We start from the raw sequence: 25536 nt of genomic DNA on the forward strand, positions 1-25536 counted from the left end.
ATTTAATCTGTCTAGAATTCAGTAATGGTGTCAAACTGAAAAAAATAGATAAACTGGGAAAATGAGGATTAATACAATAATTATAGGATGGGTAAGGAACTGGTTAAAATGGAAAAGATAAAAAAATTGTTTCCAAAGAGGAACTGTCTAAGTGGAGAAAGGTTACCAGTGGACTACCCAAAGAGTCTGCTTTGCGACAGATCTTATTTAATATTTCATTAATGACTTGGGCACAAAAAGGAGTACTCTAATTTAATTTTCAGGTGACAAAGTTAGGAGCCATTGCCAATATAGAGGAAAACTGGATATCATACACAAAGTAATGGATGACTTTGGGGACTGGAGTGATAGGAAGTAGCATGACATTTAATAGTATAAAATGCAAAGTCATACAACTAAAGACTAAACAAAAATGTCTACTATAAACTGGAAACTCGTAATTTGGAAGTGAGAGGAGAAAGACCTGGGTAGGATGAATCTGAGCCACCACTGTTGATACAGCTGTAAAAAATGCAAATACATTCCTATGGTATGTCAGGTGAGGTACTTCCAGGAGCAGTAAGCATTAATGCCATTATACCTTGTACACAGTGGTATGACATCATCTGGAATATTGTATAAATTTCTGGTCATCCCTGTTCAATAAAGATGGACAGGCACAGAGGGCTAGGTAGCAGGGGAGGATAGGCACAGGGGGAACAAGGGGCTTGGAAGCAAGAGGCACGGGTCTGGCCCCTCACCATCCACCGTTGCTTTCTCCTCCATAGCAGTGGGGAGACATTAATTTAAGACCACCTTCCACTAATTAGATTCTATGAATGGAAAATTATAATGCATTTATAATTTTCTGTGCTTAAAATCTAATTATGGGGTGGGGGGATCTTCAAATTTGAAGTGGTCTTGGATTTGGGTAAATATAATAAATGATAAGAATTATGTAGCAGCAAAGGACTGATGACCAAGAGCTCCATTTCCATCCTGTTTCCTATATTCCTATGTTTCAGCCATTTCCAGAGTTCATCTGCTTCAGTCTCATCTGTGCCTGGGTTGTACATAACATCCTATAAAGTATATATCTTAATTCAAAATATGAATCCTGCCAGACTACACTTTTCCTTCTTAAAATATCTCACTTATATCTCCCAGTCACTCTAACAGCTAAAAACTTGGTTAACCTCCCACATATTTCTTGTCCATAAATAGCTTTGACCCCAAAATGAGCAAGACATTATGAGTTTCTAGGCATGCTGAAAATGTACATATGAGAAAATATGGTGAAAAATTGGTAGAAAGTTGGGTAGAAAGGAGCACTTTTATTGCTCTAATGTAGTTGATGGTTAAACAGTTTGTTACTAATTGTGATTATTTACTGAGGCTAGTCAGCTTTTATCTGTAATCTATACAGGGATATTAGTGGATGACTCCTCTGATGTTTATGTGAGATTAATGAATTGTCAGGGCACATAAGAAGAACTCCTAATGGAAAGCTGTGCATATGCATCACTAGAGATGACAGGATACAAATGTTAGTTCCTGAAGTGGAGATTCAGTTTAAAATACTAATACTTAATCATGTAGTTCAACACACATTCCTGTTCACATTCTTTCACTAACTGAAATAACACGTTATTCTACTGTAGATGTAAAATGCTCAAATAAATATGTTACTTGAGAAGTAGACTTCTGTTTCAGAATGACCAGACCTTTCACCTAACTCCTAGCAAAAATGTCAAGAAGTAGCCCACAGTATTTGTTTAAGGCTCCAGACTTTATTTGATACAAGAATTCAATAACTTTACAAGAGTCTGTGTTATCCAAGTATACTGGCTTCCAAAGACCTAAAGCTTAGACAGCCTAGTCTAATCGAGGAGAAATGGTGGCTTACATTTGAGATGGAATATTAGAACTGGAAAAACTTTTGCTCTGCTTATAACACCAAGAGAGCAGGGATTTATGAAACTGGAAATGTTCACCGTTGAGATTCCCAGCTGTCTTGCATTGACTGCAGTTGTGAAGTATTTCCTCCACATTTTTTCTAAAACACTGTTTTCAACATGCTGACCTTTCCTAATTCTTCCATATTTTCCCAGAAGCCAAATCTATATTAGGTGCCAGAAAAGCAGGATGGGCTTTCTATTTTAGCAGTTAACAGGAGATAAACTGACCATTGTGCTAGAAAGTATGAGATCTGCAAGCATGATAAGCCTTCTCTGAATTCCAGGAGAACTTTTGGGCTGGCCTTTTAATCCAAACTACTACAGCAGACAGAAAATATGAACTCCCAGAATAATGTGCAAAGACCATATTATTTAGGTTGGTCCACAAGAGATTTGACTTGGAAATAATAAAACATATAAAAAGTGTTTGAACTTCCATGATTCATAAAATGAAGCTTTTATGTAATGAAAGAAGAGGTGGTTTTAGCTTAGGAAATTGTGAAATACCTTTCTGTTTGTTCCTTGTGTTAGTCTTACAAATAATTCTGAGTTGCTTATTAGACTAGCCAGAGAAGAAGTAAGGCAGACATGCTGACTACAGGAATATCAGAATGGTTTCTCTAGTAATACATGTTGTACTATGGAAATATCTGAGAGCTTCCGTCATCTGCCCTTTGATGTTTTGTTTGGATAGAATACCTCATATATGTGGCTATTAAGAACTCTACTAATCCTGTAAGAGAGACTCAACTGGAAATTTATACACGTGTGAAATATAGGGTGCCCCCCAATTTGCTGACTCCCTGAATTCTTTCCAGACAATTTGGCACATCCCTAAAGACAATTTCATTTTCTGTTCATTGCCTAAAACCTCAGAGTGGGGATGGAGACTTCAGTTAATTATCTTAATGTCAATTTTAAAGTCTGGGATGCTTTTTACAATTTAACTACATGCTCTCTAAGTATACATACAGTAGTTCAGAAAGTTCTTAAAATGTCCACCACAAGTTTAAATGATAATGAAAAGCATATTACAGTAGTTTACTTATTTCTATGGCAGTGTAAAATAATAGTTCCCTTTGCTAAGGGGAAACTTTTCTTTACTAATTAAATAAGCATATTATTTATACAGTGTTACTACATGTGTTTTTGTTGCTTTTGCCACTGTATTAGAGATGCTGTCTAGCTGCAGTTCTCCATCCTAGTTTCCCAGCCAAGCCTGTCAATGGGATCTTTTAGATTAAACTTGGTGGTGGCTTATTGCCTTTTCTATGTAATGCTGTTTTGTGTGCCTGTTACTGGACAAATGCCTACACTGCAGTCTAGACTTCAGCTAAATTAGTAAGCAGTTAATAAGGCTTATGCTGGAGCTTATCCCCCAGCTATTTCTTCAGTGGCTAATCATATATTTTCTAAGAGTAATTATTTTGTTCGGGTTGCTTTATCTGATAGCCTGGCATTCCCAGGATACTAATAGTAGGCTCACACAGATATTTTCTGTCATAAGGCAAGGTTAAGTGCTTTGACCAGTTATTACCATTGCAATTTAGATAATCAAGATTTTTGACACACCATTACTTCCTCAGTCTTAATAATGTGTTTTTATAAATATTTCTGCAAGAGCATGTGATAACTCAAGGTTGGCAAACCTCTCCGACACTCTTTAAAATTCTGCCCAGGTTTGTAATAGGTGAATACTGTTGCCAAGTATGTTCTGAAAAAGCTGATAGCCTTAAAGTTAATTGCTGCTACGCCCATACTATACCAGACATCTTTACTGGTATATGACCACTATAAATGCTTTCTAATTAAAATCTGGGAATATAGCTTGGTAATCACAGAAATGTTGTATGTGATACTACTGTACACATAGCAACATAAGAGTTCAGTCTCTACAGTTCACCTTACCGGTACTGAAAATACAGTTACGCACTTTTGCCCAATCACTGTTAATACAGTCAACATAGAATGAACTGAAATAGCAGTGCATAGCATCTTACACTTAGCAAGGTTTTGGAACAAATGTAATCATGGCCAATGGTCTCCATGGTCAGTGTTTAGATGCTTCTTCCTGCTGGATCAAACCATAAAAATCTAATGTTTGATGGTTATTCCCACAACACTTGTATTATGAAGCAATTATCCCATCGAATGATTAGAAAGGATTGCTTTTCTGATCAGTTTTGGTGACACCTGTAAGACTGTACTCGAATATATGAACAAGATGAACAAAAGGGGTATGAGGTTGAGATAAATAATTTAATTAATATTACTGTAAAAACAGTTCCATTAAGGGAAATTTTATCATCAAATATTCTAAAGATTGCCTAAAACAGGTGGTTGCAGGTAATGTCTCAGTTTATCTTAATGTAGCTCATCAGATACAAGATAACTGCATGTAACAAAAATGAACTGATGTCTTGCAAGCTTCAGCCAAGTCGATCTTTTACCTTCAAAAGTTTCAAAATAGTTTGAATCTTAGAACTGTCAGCTAGAGTTCATTAAGTTACTGTAGTTTTCATGCTCCGGTTTCCTACAGGAAATGAACAATACCAGGTAATGATGTCTGCTTCCTCAGCATTCAGCCTTGTATTCTGTCCAGAATTGTATAAGGAAAATGTGACTAATAGACTTTTTGACTGAAACAAAAACTTACTCTGGTTGTTTTGTTATTCAGGGACTTCTAGGTGACCGAGGGCCTCCAGGGCCACCTGGCCCCAAAGGAGTTGAGGTAAGATGAATATGTTATCAAGTCAACAATTTACTGTTCAAAAAAACCCCCAAAATCCTTTTTTCCTGTAAGAAAATGATGCATTGGTGTGTATACTGTTTTCATGTAGGATTACATGCCTCCATTTTATTTTGGTAGGTTTTGAATAGAGTTTTCAGTCATTTTTACAGTAATATAAATTCATCATAGGATTTATTTCAGTGGTCTGTGTGGAATGTCTGAATAATCTGTGTCCAGAATCTTGCATGTGGAATTCAGAATTATATAATGTAGTAATTTAAGTGTAATTTTTACTAAGAATATTGGATAAAATTCTGTCCTCTATAAGTCAGTGGTGACTCTCCCATTGACTTCAGGGATGTCAGGGTTGTATCATATATTTTTATAAATATTCATAATCCTTAAATATAAAATACATATGATGGGTTCAAACATATCTTGTTGGTTTATGCTGTTTGTTTTTTGTTTTAGAACTTTTTAAAGATACCATTAAAGCAGTTTTTGTCTGCTGGTAGAGCTCCAGAACCTGCATCCAGTTTTATGATGAGTTTTCAAGAGAGTTTTTGAATGATTAAAAATAGTACCCAAAAATTATCATTCTAATTAAAAGGGCAGGTAACATGAAGTCTGTTGTTCTTTTCCGTTCTTTCACTTCAGACTGCTGCTGACAGTATTATGTGACAATCAGGACTTAATGTCATTATCTAATGAAACAACCTCAAAAAGTTAGTATTTGCAATGCACTGTCATGTACTATTTAGAGGCTGTTTTTTTCCTCCTATATTCTCCTTTTCTCTGACTCCTGGAAGAATTTGCTTTCCTGTGTCTGATCCTTACCTACTTTCATCTGCTTGAAAAATCTCAGATGCCTCTTGACAGAACTAATTCTGATTGCATGGCACTCATTCTGTAGTTCTCTGGAGACTGTGCAGTACCCCAGATTACAGGTCCTAAGTCAATTCAGTAATTGACCTATGGATAGGATGATCCATGACTGCTATGTCTACCTCAGCAAAAGTGATGAAAAACTTTCCATAAGAAAGAACTTTGACCAGCTCTGATTGAGCAGATTGTGTCTGATGGTTTTGTAATGTGTAGATTTCTGACTGTTTAGTAACTTGGAAAAGGTCAGTTTAGTCTCTTTCTCATTACGCTTATACAGATCCTAGTGGTAAGATCTCTACCTACATCTGTATACTATGCAGACTTAAGATTTTGCAACTTTTACACAATGCTTCAGCAGTTGGGATGAGGGGGCTTTAATTAGAGTGGCTCCAAGAGCCACTTAAAATAGCAGAGGGAGTGCTTGAACTAAAGTGCATTCTATGAACTTTAGTTTAAGCGCCCCATCACCATTTTTAAGCACAGGGATGTAGATGCACAAGATGCAGGAGGCTGCTGGGGCACGGTAATAGCCATGCTCCAGCAGAGTCAATTAATTGCATTGGAATTCCAGTGCATCAGAGCAGCCTCCACACTCATGTATGGGCACCTTTTAAGCTTAACATAATAGCAAAAAAGTGATTATAAATTCTGATTTTTTTAGGGAGAAGAAGGACCAGTTGGACCTGTTGGAGGAGTTGGGCCAAGAGTAAGTATGTTTAACTTTAGTAACTGAAATTAAAGTTAATTGCCTTTAACAAAAACTCTCTTCAAAATTTACTTTAAAAAAATTACTGTAAAAATTAGCAAGGGATCAGCAAGTCTCCTCTCCATGTTTATTATGAATGGAGCTGGGTAGGAAATAGTACGGTCCTTTTTTGAAATTACAGAAAGCTTCCTCTTGTGCACTGGGGTAAAACTGTTCAGGAAAGACCAGAGAAAGAGAGGGTTGAGAGAGAGCCATATCCTAGAGTAGTCAATAGCAAATCTCCCCTCTGCCTGAAACATCTCCTATGATGTTTTGTGGTAATTTAGCCAGAGGAGAGACTGCATTGCATTATCAGGTAAGAGGTCTGGCCATCAAAGCATGTGGCAGTGCAGAATTCAGGCAGACACAGATTAATGTCAAACTAACCCAAAAAGAAATGTTTTGGCTTTGTTCAAGAAACTGACAATTTAATCTGGGTTAACTTGACCCAAAATTAAGTTGAAAAATATGTTGACCTGTCTGATGTTTTACGGGTTTCTCTATCACAACAAGCATTTGTGGGTGAAAAATTCATGGGCATGCTTCATGAACAGTGAAGTGGATTGTAGAATTGATCTCTTTAGACTTTTTTAAAGAGTTTCTTGGTTTACCTTCCTTTCCGACACCACAGGGCCATGAAACAAGGAGTGTGGGGTCAGTAGGGGAGTCAGGTTCCTCACTACATGCTTCTGCTGTTAGCTTTTCTCCTTTGCTTCAGCTCCTGTGGCCTGCACATTGTAGCTCCTCCAACTGAGGTGATTTCAGAGCCCTTTGTCAGCAATATTCTGAGCCTCTGAAATATCTAGCCTTGATACCCACACTTCCACCACTGTTTGTCCTTGTTCCTATGCTCCTACTCATAATGTGAGTTTGGAGAGATTGATTTGGGTTAGGGTCAGAGGGACAGTGGGCCCCAACCAAATGAGCCGGTACAGATACAGAACCAAATTAAAAAAATGCTGTATACATCTTGCTAAGGAATGAAAATGTATCGCATAAAGGCAATTCAAAAGTCCAGGAAGCAAAATATCAGGCAAACTTAGCTTTATATTGAATAAATTCAATCTTCATGAAAGGTGAAATATTAGTTGCTGACAAATTTGTTCCAATTCCAGTTTAACATATTCAGGTGCATTATTTGCCATGCTAGTCAGTTTGGTTACAACCTGGAAATCTAGGCTTAGTTTTTGGTATGGCTCAATACACCTGAATATGTTAAACACTAAGCCTGGATTTTCAGGTTGTAACCAAACTGGCTAGCATGGCAAATAAAAAACAATCTTACTTCTGTAGCTGTGCTACATAAATTGTAATTTTCCATGTCCCTTAATTATTTTATCATATGACACCAATAATCCTCTAATGATGAGTTCTGCAGCCTTTTCCACTGATTATTCATGTTGGTTGCCTTATTTATATTAATAAATAACACTGTAACAATAGTAGGATTAAAAAGCTACTCCACAGTTTTCATAGAAATAAATAGTAAATATTTAGTGATATATGAGAAAGCTTAGATGGTAACTTTTTCCTTCTGGGAATCCCAAGTAAAGCGATGCTGACTAGGAGCAGTAAACCTGGAAGTGAAATTGAATTATAATTTAAGTATTTCTGTCTTTAATTGGTTCCTCAAATGACACTTTTGATGCTCACATGTGGCCTCTTCCCCACCTGCGTACTCCTGTTAGGATGTCAGAGTGCTTGCTAATCGTAAGCTGGAACTTCAGTCTCAGTGAGCAGAAGTTGCCTGTCATGGATATTTAAATATGTTGGCTGCAGTGACTACCTCTTCCATGACAGGACTATCACGCTGATGTCGTGTTGTTTATTTAATCCATGTAAATAAAGAGAGTTACTTTGCCACATGTGTTTAGAAGTGATCAGATTTGCTGAAACTTGTGGAACAAAATGGAATATTCTTACATTTGCTGCCAGTAAAAGGAGAAGATTTAGTGTGTGTGTGGTTATGGAATGTATTAAGGCTGTATAGCTTTAAAACATATTCAGAATTTTTAGGCACATGGAAAAACATGCAGACATTGGCACTGAAACAAAGAAGCAGACAGAAAAAGTCAAAGTAATAAATACCAAAGCCCAAACTTTCCCAGCTCTGAAAAGTCAGGAGACAGTTTGATGCCCAATGCTTTGACTGTGCTTTACCCTAAAAATAAAATTCTCAAGACAAACTATTAATCCCAGAGCCACAGTTACTCAGTCTCTTGGAGCAATTGTGACAGAAAATTCTGGCTTAGCAAAATGTAACTGTATAATACTGGAGTTTTCCTTTTAAGGTGTTTCCTCTTTCATGAGAGGTGTCAGTTGTTGCTACATATATACCAAATCCTGGAAATGAGGCAACGTAACTGCATTAGAGCAGTCCTGAACATATCCCAATAAACATACCATTCACAGAAAGGTTGGGACAGACTTGTTTGTGTTGATTGATAGAAACTATATGGTCACAATAGATTTTTACTCCAATTTTTGGGAGGTGGGCCATAGAGGACTCTCAGAAAAGAACAGTGATCAGGGAGCTGATGGTATACTTTGCCAGGTATGGCATACTCCATATCTTGTGTTCAGACAGTAAGCCAGATCACCTGTTAAGAGAGGCAAAAGGCTCATAGAAAGAGGAAAAAAAGAATGGATATGATTCATATCCGGCTTTGCTGGACCATTGTAATACCCCTTCTCAGGGACTTGATAGTAGCCCAGCCCAGACATTAGTGGAGCAAAGAACCAGGACAGCCTATTGCAACCAGATGGAGGGGAAACAGACAACAACACATGGAGATTGCTAATAAAACAGCAAGACAGACAAGCAGCAAATTACAGGAGAGGAGCAAGCAACCTGAAGCCTCTCTACACAGAGGAGACAGTCTGGGTTCAGTCATCTAGCACCCACATAAATCAAAGGCATAAGGCTATCATCTAAGCTGTCATTGGGCCAAGGTGTTTACCACTGAAGATTGGTGGTTGAGAAGAAATTGTAGACAGTTGCAGAGAAGCAATATCAGGAAACCAGGATGCAGGGACAGAAGAGACCAGTGTCCAGGTGACTCTGATTAGGCCTCAACCATCAGTTGGCCAGAAGCCAGAGAGTCAGATGTAGTAAGAAATATGGGTGGTCACCAGGAAGACAATCAATCACCAATAGGAAGACCACAATCTGTCTAACTAATCTATCACCCAGGTGTGGACCTTACATTTGGATCCCTAAATAGGTTAATATCAGTCTGAATCAACCATATAAAAGTTCAGGACAGTTAGATCAGTCTAAAATTGCTGACCAGATCGAAGGTAACTTGGAGGTAGTCTAATTTAAAATGAGTCCAATGAGACCAATTTAACTGAACTTCTGTACAGTTCCCAGCGCAGTCCCCTAGCTCCTCCCTGTTGCACCTCGTAACTGGTGTAACCTTGACCTACGAGCCTGGGTCGGCACGACCAGCGTAGCACAGAAGGGATCGATGACCGGACAGGTGGGGACTAGCGGCGAGTAGGAGTCAGGCGTCTTGAAGCGTATTGGTTATATGAAAAGTTTATTGTACTTACACTACCGATGGTCACAGCATAGGCAGGATAGCCGACTTGTTCAGTTACAGTGCATAAAACAGAGCAGTCTAAAGGGGTCTGTTGGTTCACAGAGTTCCTGAGCCGAGCCCTTGCTTTCTAACCTGGAAGGCTAGGTGCGGCTGCCCAACTCAATAATCCCAGAACTGGTCAACAGCTCATACACAGTGCACTCGTATAATGCACTTTCGATCAGCAAACTTCCGAGAGCTCTTTGACGAGAAGAACAGACGAACCAGTGAGGAACGAAGTACGCGAAAATGAAGATCGGTTGGCAGGGAGAAGATGTCTGCAGGTGGCTAATCTGCTGACTGTGTCTCCTTGGTGTGCACGGATTCTCCGCTTAATGGCGGGAATCTGCTCTTAGTTCTAGTCAGCAGTGACCAATCACTTCATGCCAATTGTGAATATTTACTGACCGCCAATTACGTTCTTACACCAGTGACCTAGATACATATTCATCTGACCTAGATGCCTATTCATTTGACTGAGATACAGTATTCATCTGGCTGCCCTCAGCAGGCTCAAAAGGTCAGTCATGTGATTGGCACCTGCAATTCTTATCATTGCAGACAACAAGCTTCTTAAGTATGGAGAACAAACTTTTAACAAACTCCAACTGCAATGCTTCTTTTAGCAAAGAAATAAAGCTACTAGTGCTGAGGGATCTTTATGGTTTGCATCCTCACTAAGTTATTATGGTCTTTTGCTTTGCTGGCATCGGCACTCTAACCAACAGGTAAAACTCAGACATGACACCCCAGTCCCCCAGACAAACAACCCTTCCAGCCAACCCTACCCTCCAAGCCCACCAAACCCTCCATCCCACAAGCTGCTCTTTGTGCCAGTTTTACAAGTAATTTGGGGTTGGGGGGTGTGGGTGGGATGGTGGGGATTGGTTCACTGAGTGGCTAAAAATAGCCCCACAACCCCGCCCCCATACCACTATAGACCCTGCTAGCCCACCCCCACCCGCAATCCCTCTAGATATAGTAGCCATTTTTAATGTGATCTAGCTGCCTCCTGTCCTCCCAAAATGTCTATGTACCCTATATGGCCCTGCAGTTTAATAAATTACAGACACAGGGCCTTTCTCACTAACAGTATAGTACTATTAAGTGGTTATCCTAACAACAAAATGTGAAAAATCTTCAGGAGAAGAAACTCAAAGAGTTGAAATTCATTCAAGAGCTGAAAGAACCTCAAGAACTAAAATTTACAGCAAACTTCATAAGCAAAAAAAGAAGGAATTTGAGGTGATTGTGTCCTTGAGGAATGAGGGTTAGAACACCATCATGAAAGGTTTCTGTCCCAATGCTCTATGGCATGTGGCTGCCCTACTTCACAGGAGTTAAGCTAATAGAGTTTGGCCTTTGTTTTTTTCTTCCCTTTGTTGATAACTGGTTTTGGTCAGCTGAAATGTACATGTATTGGATTCTTGTATTTGCTAATTTTCTCATATAGCACATTTAGCTTCTGTAAAAGCTGCTTCAGGGTTCTGTTGGTTGTATTATGTTACCTTTTATAATCAACAGTGTATTTTCTGATTATAGACATTAAACATAATATGCTGTCAACTATCATTAAATGCATTTAAGAGTTCAAAAAGAAGCTTACATTTTGTATAGGAAGACCTTTGTAAACAGAGAAATAAGGATTTTTTTTATATATTCTGTAAAAATCCAATATTTTATATTTTTAATTTTAATTATTCTTCTAGGGAAGGTCAGGTCAGAAAGGATATGCAGGGGAAGCAGGACCAGAAGGCTTGAAGGTAATGCTGCTGGGTTTGTATACATGAAACAGAACAAAATTGAAGTGAAAGTGTGTGCCTGAAGGTATAAAAGCAGATATAGCTAGTGAACATGCCTACTTGCAGGATTCTCCCTTGGGGATGGCACTCTCTGCAGGGTTAAGGAACATGGATTTAGGGAACAAAGAAAGATATCGCCTGTTGTGCCACTTACCCTTCCCTGTGCCCCTCCATATGGCCATGAGAAGCACATAGGTGAAAATCTGAGGGAGCTAACAAGTCAGTTTGAATGTTGTTGATATAGGGATGGAGATATGGGGAGGAGAGAAAGGGAGAGAGGAATAAGTCCGTCACTGCACTTTAAGGTGCAACCTAACTCCCTAGGTGTGATGCCCAGCTTCTGGGATATGATGCTTCAGGTACAAGGGAGAAGTGCTTAGCTGCCCTCCCAGCAAAGGCTCCACAAATCATAGTTTGGCAAGTTCTCAGAACTGATATTGCAACCTTTGTAGTGTTATCCAGATAATAAGTAATAGAGCCAAAATCTGATGTAAGATGCATTGGTGAAATCCTGAATGATTCCATGAGTAACTCTAGAGTAGGGGTGGGCAAAGTACGGCCCGTGGGTCAGATCTGGCCCACGAGGCCATTCTGTCCAGCCTGCAGGGCCCCAAAAAATTAAAAAAATTAATATTTTTCTGTCTTTGATTCCTGTGAAAAATGACAGGAGCCAGGGCAGTAGGACCCAGGGGAAGCCCAGTGGGTTCCCACAACAGCAGGGCCTGTCCAGCCCCACTCCCCCAGTCAGAAGCCCCAGCAGGGGCTTCTGGCATGGGACCATGTGACTGCCCAGGCACAGGAAGCTCAGGTAAGGGTGGGGCAGACCCTGGGCAAGGAAGGAGCCCAGGGAAAAGTCGCCCCTCCCCCACCCCATGGCTGGTGCACCCTGCTGCAGCCGCTCACAGCCCACGTGGGGCTGTCCTGAGAATGGCACAGGCAGCCCCACATGGGTTGTAAGCAGCTGCAATACTGGGTGCCGGCCACAGGGCAGGCGAGGGGCCTCTTTTCCCCATGCTCATCACCAGCTTGTAACCCACCCCTGCTGCCAGCCTGGGTCCTGTGCCAGCTGTAGGCTCACCTGTTGGGGCTGTGCCATGACAGCAGCAGCAGCTGTGCCCCCTCCCCCCACCCCTGCTTGCTGCACCAGGCGGTGCTTGCCTGCTGCTGCTGCCCACTGGGAGCTTGCATGCTGGGTAGCACAGAGGCGGTGGTAGCAAACACTACCCAGCGTGTCAAGTGGGGGAGGCACAGCTGCTGCTGCTGCAGTGCAGCCCTGATGGGTGAGCCCGGAGCTAGTGTGGGGCTGGGTTACAAGCTGGTGCTGAGCGTGTGGAAAAGCTGCCCCTCGCCTGCCCTGTGGTTGGCACCCCGTGGGGCTGCCTGTGCCTGCTCAAAACAAAATGAGGGCAGGGGGTACATGGCAGGATGCCCTGCTGCCCCGTGCCCCCCCACCCAAAGTCCCTGCCCCCAGCCCTGCTCGTGACCCTTTGCTTCCCACCCAAAGCCCTTTCCCCCCAGCCGAGCTCTGTAGCTGTGAGCAGCTACCCAGTACCTGAGCCAGCTGCAAACATCTGCTGCCTCTCTGCCCCAGCTGTGCCTGCTCAGGAAAGCCCACATGAGCTGCAAGTGGCTGCAGCAGGGAGCGCCGGCCACAGGGCTGGGAAGGGTCCACTTTTCCCCGCGTTCCACACCAGCTTGTTCCCTGCTGGGGAGCAGGGGGTCAGGGCTGCATGGTTCCCCCTGCCTATACCACGGGGCTGGAGGACATTGGGAGTGAGCGGGTGCACAGGGTCCACATCCATATCCCAGGGTCAGCGCTGGCAGGGCCCAGAGCAGGGTGGCAGAAGTACAGGGTCCCGGCTGGCAGGGGGCGAGCTCCCCCTCTCCCTGTTGATGCAGCCTGCGCCCAGCTCCACAGACTCCTGCCAGCCTGCACCCTGTTCTGGGCCCCACCAGTGCTGGCCCTGGGACATTGGTCCCAAGATGGTGACCAAGGGGTGGGTGTACCCATGCGGCCCTCAACAGCTTGCCAAAACTGGGAAAGCAGTCTGCCACCCAAAATAATTACCCACCCCTGATCTAGAGTATAGTAACTGTGAGAAGAATCTGCTTCTATACTACTTGTATCAGTTCCAATAATACCATTTTGGAAGAGAAGTCTGTTTTTGTTAGAAGTTTATTTGTACATAAAGTAAGCTATTCCACAAAATAATAAATGTAGACCGGGCAGTTTGAAAAGGAAATTTGAGAGAAATATCAGAATAATGTTAATAAACATAATGCAAATAATTCCCCCAGCTCATTATGGTAAAATTGAAGTAAAAATGTTAACACAGTATTTGCACATAATTATATAGTCATGTATTTTTGTTTATATTTGGCAAAGGAAGATATTAATATACTGACTTCAAACATGTTTAATAAACATTATTAAATAGCTTACATTTTTTAGGGTGAGACTTGTACACAGAGGAATTAGGTCAGTGGTTTTCAACCTTTACAGACTCAAAATACCCTCATTAGACTTGAGGGACCCAGGGAAAATTCCAGCTCTTAGCTTTTTACTACAGAAAAATAACAGAACAATTCTTCTGTTGCAAAGAACTTGGAAAGACCATAACAGGGCAGAATGTTTTTAACACAGTGAATTCCTGCTTGAAAACTTCGGGCTTCTCTTGTGAAATACATTTCCACAGCTAACAGTGTGTGTCGCCCTCCATCATTCTTGAAAGGATTTCAGGGTATCCCAGAATGCTGCAGCTTCCTAGTTGAGAATCAGTGAATTAGGTTAATGTTGAGGAGTTTTATAGAAAAGTGAAATATAGCCAAAAAGAAACACTGTTTTTCTTTTACTGTTTGAGTCGTAATTGGCAGATACTATGTAGGAAATGAAAAGGATCTTAGAAAAAATAAGAAATTTAAAGCACCCTTCTGAAAGGAATAAGCTTTATAATGGAATCTATAACCTGTTTTCTGTATTGACAGGGAGAACAAGGGGATCAAGGAAGCCTTGGAAAAACTGGTGAAGCCGTAAGCTTAAATCTTCCATTTATATTTTTAAGAAATTATTCTGTTAATTTAAGAACTATATATTACTAGCCAATTGCCCGTCAAGAATGACGGGGGGCGGGAGTGGGCAGGGACAGAGCCCTGCTCCCCCTTCCCTCCTGCTGGTTGCAGTCTGGGCCCACTTCCCCCTCCCCACCACAGCAGCGGCGGGAAGGGAGGAGTGGGCCTTGGCCTGATGTGGCAGAGGACCAGGCCCAAGGGCGTGGAGAAGTCGGGCCAACCCAGCATAGGTGGGGGGACAGGAGGAGTGGGCTCACGGCTGATACAGGGAAGCCGGGGTGGGCTAGGAGTAGGCCCAAGCCCACGGTGGGGAGGAGGCCCACTTCTTCCCTCCCCCAGCTGCTGCCGCTGCTGCAGCCACATTGGGCCACGCCCGGTGTTCCCCCCACCCGCCAAGGTTCCCTCCAAGGTGCACACATGTGCGGCTGCACATGATTTAAAATCTTGCCATGCACTAACTTATTAATGCTGCACACCCACCTGGAGAGGACCTGGGTGTAGAGTGCGACATAGGCACTGGGGCCAGTGCAGGACACTTACCAGCGGTAAGCTCGGGCAGCAGGTCCTCCCTGAGGCTGGGGCTGGGGCTGGGCTGGGGCAGAGTGTCTCCTCACCACGTGCCTCCTCGCTCCTCAAGGTGAGGCAGGGACAGGGGCTAGGGCTTGGGGCCGGCCCCAGGGAACTGCTCCACCGGCTCTGGGGACCTGCTCCATGCCCCAGCCCCAATGCCATGTGCCTCCTCGCTCCTCGGGGTAAGGCAAGGTGGGAGCAGTGGCTAGGGCTGGGGGCTTGTGCGGGCTGCGCCAGCTCCAGGGAAATGCTCCATTCCCCAGCTCCTTTGGGCTCCAGGCCCCTGTCCCTGTTCCACATGTGTTCCCAGCCCCCTGGGGTCCCTGACCCCAGACAAGGCTGCTCACCCCCCCAGTCCCAGGGTCCCTGACCCTTATAGGGCTATATGAAGGGTGCCCCTGTGCAGGGAGCAGGACGGGGACAGGCGGCGGGGGGACAAGGCCAGCCCTGCTAGCCTCACACCCTGCTCCATCCCCTGTGTCCCCACCATTGTGGCGGTGATCTGCCTTCTGTCAGAACGCTTCTTCGGACTCTGATGGGCTGTTGGTCAGAGTGTGAAGAAGTGCAAGTAAAGCATTGCGAACAGACAGACAGACAGATATAGGCTTTTATAATATTAGAATAATAACTCTGTTCACTAGTTTTAAAGTGTTTTAAAGCCATAATTATGCTTATAGGGTGCTTTTTAATAAGAAAATCACTGATTGCATTGCTTTTAGTTTGGATTCATCTTGGAATGCCCCATTTTACCAGTTTATGTTAATTTTAATTGCTTCCTAATGAGTCACGTGATCACTGGAGGTTATGGGGCTTGTCCAAAGCCCATTCAAATCAGTGAAGAAAGTGAGAAACTACTGTTAAGTTGTATTTCTTCACATGCAGCCTTCCTTTAGTAAAGCAGTTGTAGGATCCAGAAGGCCTTCTGAGCCCTCCACATGTTTCATTAGAGAATTGTCAGAACATCAATCGTGCCCAAGCCCTTTGGGCACTCTGGGGCTAACTGCCCCCACAAGGTGGACTGGCAGCATGGTTCTAGGGCTGGCTAATGAATCCAGGTTTCTAAATATGCCAAAGCAGAGACATATTCAGAAGATTGGCTTGCATCTCTCTGAATATATAAAAAAGACCAAAATCAGCTTGATCCAAGAACTTTGTTCAACAGTTATTACATTATCAAAACCTTCTTTCTTTTTGTTTTAATTGGGCTTTGACAATTAAAATTAATTCTAAGTAATGTGATTAAATGCAGTGGTTTCACTGAGGCATCGTTAGAAAATTCTACTACTATTTTATGTAATGTTGCTGAATTATCAGTACAAGCATTGGAAAATATTGGAACATAAAAGGTCAGCTAGAATGGGCAGCATATCATAGACCTGTCCTGTTCTCTTGAGGAGGGGGATACTGAAATGAATTTCTGCAGAAACATAACAGGAGGAGTATAAAGTAAGTCTATTTAGGTGAGCCATGTTGATACACCGGCATCATGTTCACGTGTTTTGGTTTCATCAGAGTGCAAAACAGAGCCTTTATTACCAACATATATAGTTTAAATTACATTGTTTAGATCAGGGGTTCCCAAACTGTGGTACGTGTACCCCTGGGATATATGCAAGTACATATCTGGGTGGTACGCAGGAGAAATTGTATAATGGCAGATTTAATTTTCATTATAATAACTGGCATTTAAGGGGTTAAATATAAAACATGATGGTAGGGGCATGCAGGCAGCTGGTAAATCTGGAAGGGGGCATGCAATCAGAAAAAATTTGGAAACTTGTGCTTTAGACTTTGGAAAAGGGAATGTTATTTACATTGTGTTTGCACAGTTGCAAGCACGGTGGGGTGATCTAAGCCTTCAAGCACTGCCATCATCATCATAAAGCAATAAGCATATAAGCCATTACAGCTATATGGTATTCCCCTGCAGTCAGCTGTCCCTAGGAATATGTGGTGCCCGGGGCATATCAGCCTGTGCAGCATTGGTGGTAGCATTGGCGGCGTGGTGGGGGGAGGTGGTGACCGCTGCAGAAGCCACCACTGGTGGTGGGGCCACAGCAGGGCCTGTACAACACTGTCAACGGGGCCCCCCAAAGCAGAGGGCCTGGAGTGGTCACCCTGATTGGCACCCCACTAGGGACAGCTCTGCCTGCAGTAGTGAATTGGACAAAGATTGATTTAATGGACATGGACAGGAGGACTAGGAGGAAGTTAGCACAGTGTAAGGTAATGAAAATGAAATCAGATATGGACAAGCTTTATGTAAATGGGAAGTTAAGGGGGGAAAAGACTGAAAGCAGAGAAGATTGTGGAACAGGTAAATGCAATGATAACTGATTGCATGACAGAGAAAATAGATGGCATGATCTTGGCTCAAGTCTCAAACCTAAATGAGGGATATAATCCTACTGAGAGTAAGTCACCAGACAGACATCAGGATATTCATAGGCAGAAAGTGATGGAAAAAGAACTCTATGGAGAGATTCTTTGTAGAAAAATATCACAAAAATATACTGGCAAATTAGAACTGGCTTGTCAAATTGGGACTGAAAAAAAAGAAATTGAACGTTTATAATGGCTATTTAGAAACGGTAGTATAAGCAGTAGTGTGAGCTGATTACTTTGCAATAAGTATGGACTACAAATACAGGGAAAGTATTACCACAACAGGTCAGATAGTGTTGGAGATGATAATGCTGTAAAATACTACAATATTACTTTTCTATCATTCTTGCTAATGAAGTATATGCTATAAGACCAGCCAGGCTGGTTGTTAAAAATGAGAGGAAAAATGCTTCATTGCTCAGGATTAATCCCACAACCCCTGTTCTACTGCCTATAACTGGAGCCAGTCCGAAAAGCAAAGGAAAAGCAAGTAGTCTGCAGACTGATGTCTAGAAGGAATACGAAAAGCTGTGTTTTGGATTGGAAGGTAAGATGCACAGAGAGGGTCAACTCGGTTTCCTCCAGAATTTTTTCTTTCTCACGTGATGAGAATAGGTAAGAAGAGGCTGACAAATATGATCAGTTATGGCAGGAATTGTGGTGTGTTGGGATTCTGTGATGGAAGTATCACAATGACACTGATTAAACTGGAAATTGGGCTCTATTAGTAAAGCTATGAGTACTTTAGAAAGCAACATGGATGTGCACCTCTAAAATACTGAAGATGGTGACATTCTAATTTCACTGATGCCTTGGTCTAAGTTAGAGATTTTTTTCACACTTGCTGGTGAGTGTAAAATTAAATAAATAATTATTACTATTTTAGAATGATAATATAAAAGGAAAGTCTGACCAGGTCAGTTACTTAAACTCAGTATTTTGGACTTCTCCTAGGCTGCATTTTTTTTGTCTTTGTAAACTTTGAATTCAACAGCTAAAGCTCCCATAGTGACAGTCAAATAAAAAAAAATGTGATCTCATTTTGTCGCTCACAAAATGAAATTCATTCTTGTACACGGATGAGATTTATGAACAAAAAATTATATTCAGTGGTTACAGTTTTTCCAGGGAACTAAGGAAAATAATAACAAACTTAATATCCTGCTGTATGTGGTTTGGAAGAAAAAAATGTAAGGAACTAATAAATATTATTTATGCTAAAGGGAAAGAGACCCTGGAGACTGGTGGTTCATGTTGCTGTAGTTGAAATACTTTAAGATAAATAACATTCAGCTTCAATTAACATTTCTCATTATCACTATTTTCTGTGGAAACAATTGTTTTCAGTTAGTACAGGCTAACATGTGATTCCTGGGAACAGAAATGGTTGACAAACTGTTGGCAGGTAATCTTTCTTTTTAGCTGTGGCTGTAGAACATCATTTTATTATTTTACTGAACATTTAAATAATTATATGAGCTTGTATGTCTGTGATCATTAACATATGGTATTTTATTATTATATTATCATGCAGCAGTCGTATTTAATGTATACTATGAGGTACATGGTCTATGAATGAGATGTCTAGTGAATGAGATGTCTAGTGGTTAAAGTTAAAGACAAACAGCAAGGAACAGGGTCTTGCCTGCCAATCTAAGCTAAGCAGCACTTGCTTTGTGACTTTAAAATCATTTCCCTTCACTTCATTCAACCCAATATTAACACTGTACTAAAAAAAATAATCTCACTTCAGACCAGATGCAGCATTTGAATTGAGCTTTCCTTGGATAATAAATTAAAAGCCACTGACAGGAATTGGAAAGGATTATCTCACATAAAGAAATATGGGCGTACAGAGAAGCGCAGATCTGAGCACTCTGTATAGGCATTGATCCAAAAAAACTTCTATTCATTTCAGTGTATGCTGGATCCAATTCTCTGTATATGTGACCAGACTAGAGAATCTCTGAAAAAAGTTTTTAACTACCTGTACATGAAGTAGTAACACATTACAAGATGAGGAGTTGCATCTGTTCAAAGTAGTCTTACTAAATATTTATCACTTTTTTTTACTCTTCTTTTTTGTTGTGCTGTCTTAACTCTTCTGGTAGTAACCAGCTCCCTTCTTTAGCTAATTAAACTGCAGCTTTTGGTTCCTCCCCTTAAAGGATAATGCTATGCTGTACACAGCTTTCTCAGGTCAGGCATTACTGCGTACAAGCTTGAACTTGCTGGGGAATTCAGGGTCTGAGGCTAAGCCTACTTCCGTGCGCATTTCTTTCTGCTATGATTTTGGAACTTACTCAGGATTAATCCCACAACCCCTGTTTCTGACTTCCAGACCTTTTGCTCCCATTTTCTACTGCCTATAACTGGAGCCAGTCCCAAAAGCAAAGGAAAAGCAAGTAGTCTGCAGACTGATGTCTAGAAGGAATATGAAAAGCTGTGGTTGGGGTTGGAAGGTAAGATGCACAGAGAGGGTCAACTTGGTTGCCTCCAGTTGGGTAGAGGGCAAGCCATAGGTTCTATCCTAAATATCAGTGCAGACATGCTCTCCATCTCTCTTCTGGTTAACTTTTCCTTAAATTCAGCTAAAACAACACATCAAGATGTTAACAGGAGTATCATTGTTTATTGAGATTTTAGGTCTCTCAGCACCCCCACTTCCCCTTCCCTCTGCTCTGCCTTGGCTACAGTAGAATTCTCAAAAGCACCTATCCTGTGTGTCTCAGGAGCAAAATTCCTAGTGAGAGTTAAAGATTTACTTGAATTTCTGAGCACGGTGCACTGTTTCTGAACTAGTGGAAGCTGTGTCCAAGGCTGCTGAACAAGAGCTGGGTCATTGCAGCTTTTGCTTTACTTCTGTGCACCTCCTTCAGCAGTTATCAGCTGCCTGCTGGGTTAAGCTGCCTGTGTGTTAACAGCTCTAGTATTCAAAAAATTGTATGTGAAATTAAAAAGCAAATAGAGACATTTTGAAAAAATAATCCATTTTCCTTGTTTCTTATGGATCCAGATGTCAGTTACTCATAGATGTTAGGGGCTGGAAGGGACCTCTCAAAATCATCAGGTCCAGCTGCCCTGTGCTTGGACAGGAAAGACTGCTGAGGTCAGATGACCCCAGCAAGGTGAGCATCCAGATATTTTTTGAAGATATTCAGAGTAGGTAATTGTACCATCTCTGAGAGGAGTCTATTCCAGACCCTGGACACTCAAGTTGTAAAGCAGTTATTCCTTATGTCTAATCTAAAGTGGTCTTCTAGCAATTTATGACCGTTAGTCCTAGTCTTCTCCTGGGGAGCCCTGGTGAACAGATGTTCTCCCAGTCCCTGATATGCACCTCTTACATACTTATAGGCTACCACCAAGTCCCTTATGAGTCTTCCCTTCTCCAGGCTGAACAGACCCATGTCTCTCAGCCTCTCATTGTATGGCCTGCTCTCCATATCTCTAACTATATGCATACCCCTCCTTTGGACTCTCTTGAGCCTCTCCACATCCTTCCTGAAGTGTGGTGCTCAGTACTCTAGTTCTGAGCCTCACCAAGGCTGAGTAAATTGGGCAGATGATATCCTTGGTCTTGTTTGTGATGCATCAGTAGATGCATGTCAATGTCTTGTTTGCTTTGCTGGCTGTAGCATCACATTGGTGGCTCACTATCAAGAATGATGCCCCCAGGTCTCTCTTGGTTGTGGTGCTAGTAAGTGTACCATTGTCAAGCCTCTAAGACTCTGTTAACAAAAATCTCAGATTTCTCTGACAATCATGCTTTACTTTTCTCTTTGCATATCTGTGGTGAACTATCTGAAATGCTTTCTAAAAATGTTGTTAAAAGGAGCATGCGTCAGTCCTTGGACAGAAGTTTAGGCAGGAAAAAAAGGCTTGAAGTCAAAGTACTGTTCTGTACACGGTCACTTATAAATGACTTTCATCAATATCAAAAGTTTCTAATTATGGCACTTGGTATAATGTCAGATATAACCAGATTTAAAAAGCAGTTGCAGAAGTGAAGAAAGGACATGTTGTAGCATAAGCAAGGCATTGTTTTGGAGTTAATCCAGAGTTTACATAGCAACACAGAATTACCAAACACTGTATCAGCCTAACTATTCACTCTAATCTAATATTTAATGCCTTGGAGGAAGATGAAACACCTCATTCATTCAGTGTAGCTCATTGTGCAACTTCATATATAGACTGCAAAACTTCTTCCTGCCCTTAAAAGTCATGCAAACAGGAGTTTTGAATACCATTATAGCTTTACAGAGTTAGAAAGATTATTAAAGTAATAAAAGTATCCAGTTTGTGAAACAGCTGGTGTTAGACTAGGGTGCTATTAGAAAGCAAGGCATTCCAGCAAGAGCTGTTAGGTATGCTTATACTGTGTATTTTCAAAACTCCCATTAATGCGAAATTAATGTATTACCTATCCTGAAAGTACTTTGTCCCTTACATGCTGTGTTAGTAATTTTAAATATTAACTCAGGTCCTAACTGGTTTAAATCACAATAGTTCCATTAATTTATTCCAACCATTTGCATTTTTGAGAGCTGACACTCCTATTCATCTAATCCTACATTTACATTCCAAATATTTACTTTGTCCTTTGGTTTTATTCTGCTTGTTCTCAGCAATGATACCATGGATGTTCTCATCATTAGCTGCTTTACATAAAGTCAGGATCCTGAAATAATTGTAGAAAAGAGAAAATAGTGGGACTAATTCAGTGAGGAATACAGTTATGATTTCTCCTTATGCTATTGCACAGGTGAAAGGGACCTCATCCTTTGTCTGGTCTGGTGTGAAAAACAGAACAGAGTAGCAGTCATTTAGGCTTCTTCAAGAAGAGTCATATGAAGCAGACATAACCCAGGCTATGAGTAGGGTTTCATTTCTAGCAGTGGAAATTTCTGGGAAATCTATTCAGCCTGCAACTGCCCTCTCTCCATTTCTCCCCACACCTCTTCCAGGCCAGGATGATCCCAATGAAGTGGTTGCTCTTTGCTCCACTCTTCCTGGTCCCTGGGGACAGCAGAAGAACAGGAAAAGGTTCCCTGCATCTTCCCCAGACCAGGATCAGTCCCCTCATCTGGGTAAGTGTGGGAAACATTGACCTGCTCTGCTGCTTCTCCTCTGGGGCAATGGCCTCTCCTGTTCCCCAGACCAGGGTGTCTTTGTAAAGGTCTGTGGTGCTGTGAGCCTGACATTGGAGAGCCTTTCCCTGATGTCACGGTCACCCAGACATTTTAAAGGCAACATGCAGCTGGGAGCCCCAGCTGAATGCCTGCCGGGTTTTTTTTAAGTTCCCTGGGTATCATAAGCTTGCCATCAAGGAGAGGCTTCCTGATGTTGGCCTCCCAGAGCCCCCCACAGTCCATCTGGGGATTTTCCTCATCCCAGCTGCATGTTCCCATTTGAAGAGAGCTCCCCACCCTTTTTAAACTCAGACAACCCAATGTATTCAATATATTCAGTCAGTGCATTCCTAAGCAAAGCAATGTCAGCTGAGCAGAGCAGAATGATAGGTGCCACTGATGTTGGGAATAATTTCAACAGCTGCATAAATTAATGGCTTTAGTTTCCCCAGTGCTAGATAGTGGTGACTTGCTTTCAGCTGGTGAGGTTTTTGTTAAGCAAAATGACCAACACAGCTGGGATTCAACAGTTCTCCTTTGGTGGCAGGATTATCATCTTGCATGGAAGCAAAAGATCCAGTTGGGTGGCAGCCAGTTAATTTAATGAGAAGTAAATGGTAGCAGCCAAAGCAAATTTACGGTGTCACTGAAACAAAATCTTTTGGAAGCTGTGCCAAAAGATACAATGGCATCAGCTACTGAGAACATTGCCTTTGCATTAAGGGGCAAAAATATGTCACTGTTGGCACATGTAACTAGATTTTAGTTGCTTACATTGCTAGTGGATGGCAACTATTTCAAAACCATACTGCCTCAAGAACATCAAAACAGATAACCCTTTTTTTTTTTTATCAAGCAGATCCCAATACACTGATGATTTTAGACATTTTAAAGAAAATGATTTGTTGGTGGTTTTGTTCCACAGCACTGAAATAATCTGAATTAATAATAGTTGCCTGTCAAGACCGTGTTACTGTTTTGTAATGCTAGGGCTCATCCAAGCAATGATACACTGTGAACAGCTGAAGAAAAATTAAAGTCAGTTTCTTCCTGTCAATACCAGAACAAATATCCAGTCTCTGAACTTTAGGCTTCTGGGTAAAAAGTCATCAACACCTACCATTATATTGGGCCAGAGCTCAAAAACTGTTGGCAGCACTGCACAGCAAATGTTAGAAAGCACAAGCTGAATAAGCAGGTTTATAAAGCACAAGCCAGGAAAAATCACTCTGTAACTGCACCAAGGACCTGTAAAACTATACTGAACAAGCAGGCCTAATTGTGGACAGTGTTCAGTACAATAAGTGGATAGGAAGAGTGTAAACGAGTGCAAAAGGCAGCAATATGAATAATCAAATCTAGCAAAGACTAGATGTCGTCCTCTGGTTACAGAGGCTAGCTCTTCAGCATCTGCAACCTGACCTGTGAGGAAAAAGGTCAGACTGCCTTGGAAAGACAAGAAAGCCTTCGAGTCATGCAATGTACCTAGGAGCTGAGAGGGGAAAAAATCATGTAAGTGATTTCCCCACCACCTGCAGAGGCAAAATGTTGCTGAATTGGGCCCCTGGGATGTCAAGTTATGGGCAATGGAAAACTGCAGTATCTTTTGCTTGAAGGAAATAAGAACTTTGACATAAGTTTTCAGTTCCTAAATACAGGAAGTTCTTGGAATAGGTGTGAAAAGTCTAGACTCTGGAGATGTTCAAAAAAGCCAGCTGGGTATAATGTGTTTCAAACCAAGCATGGTAAATAAAAGAGCCACGTTATTAAGGGCCTCAGAAAAAGGAACAGACATACTCCCACTATCACCACTCCTTCTTCTTAAGGAAACGGCAGGAAGAACAAATAGGCATGTCGCATGTCCTGAAAGCTTGTAAATATGGCCTCTGGTGTGCTAGTTTAGAAACTCCTTACCAGTACAACCAGTAAAGACTCCTCACTGATACAAGCCCTCATCAGCTAAATTCAGCTTTCATGAGGAGGGAGTGGTCATCTTCAAAATATCTGGAACGACTCAGAATAGAACTAACAACTTAAATCAGGGTGGTCCAGCTTCAGTGTGGCCAGGATCCATGCATCACACAAGCCTCACATTGGTGGGGTAGTTACTGCAGAACCCCTACTGTGCCAGTGGCACACAGCCCCCTGCCCCTCTGTCATGTGAGCTATGCCAGTGGCACATGGCCCCCCACCCTCTGTTACACAGGCTAAGCAGATGGTATATACCATGAGGTCCTTTCCCTCAAAGGAGGCTGCTAAGGCCCATGGGCCATATATTAACTGTGTGCAGGTGACATTCCAAATTCAAGCTACCTTATTTGTAAAGCAAAGCAGAATAACAACTCACAGCAAGAAATGCTTAACTATGGTACTGAAGGATGGAGCAAGAGTTGTCCAAGATGTCCACCAGACAGAAGACTTCTGATAGTAAATTGTACTCTATAAAAACCTTTTTGCAGCCAGCCAGCTTGGCATATGATTTTATATGCTATTGGTGATTACAGTGTATTGTCACCACCAGAATACTAGTTGCACTAGTATCTACTGACATCAGGTTTCCTGTGTGCCAGCATAATTTCTCAAGATCAATTTTGAGAGAAGATGTTTGGAAGCTACTTCAGCACTTCAGGGAGAGACACGCCTGGGCCAGGGGTTAGCGAGGAGTTAGTTAGGGTACTTCTGGAGAGGCTGGA

The 25536-nt window shown here is 41.8% G+C and overlaps 1 protein-coding gene across 2 annotated transcripts in view; it reads left to right on the forward strand.

Annotated features, from left to right (window-relative positions):
• The window catches only part of COL24A1 (collagen type XXIV alpha 1 chain), a 271129-nt gene that overhangs the window by 138382 nt on the left and 107211 nt on the right, over positions 1-25536 (forward strand). For both annotated transcript variants that reach the window (XM_019531158.1, XM_019531159.1), the window contains 4 exons: positions 4615-4668; positions 6215-6259; positions 11592-11645; positions 14670-14714. In XM_019531158.1, the coding sequence (XP_019386703.1) occupies positions 4615-4668; positions 6215-6259; positions 11592-11645; positions 14670-14714 (198 nt within the window). The remainder of the gene's footprint in view (positions 1-4614; positions 4669-6214; positions 6260-11591; positions 11646-14669; positions 14715-25536) is intronic.

The sequence above is a fragment of the Crocodylus porosus genome, unplaced genomic scaffold, assembly GCF_001723895.1.
Source record: "Crocodylus porosus isolate Cpor-Errol unplaced genomic scaffold, CroPor_comp1, whole genome shotgun sequence".
Classification (NCBI taxonomy): Eukaryota; Metazoa; Chordata; order Crocodylia; family Crocodylidae; genus Crocodylus; species Crocodylus porosus.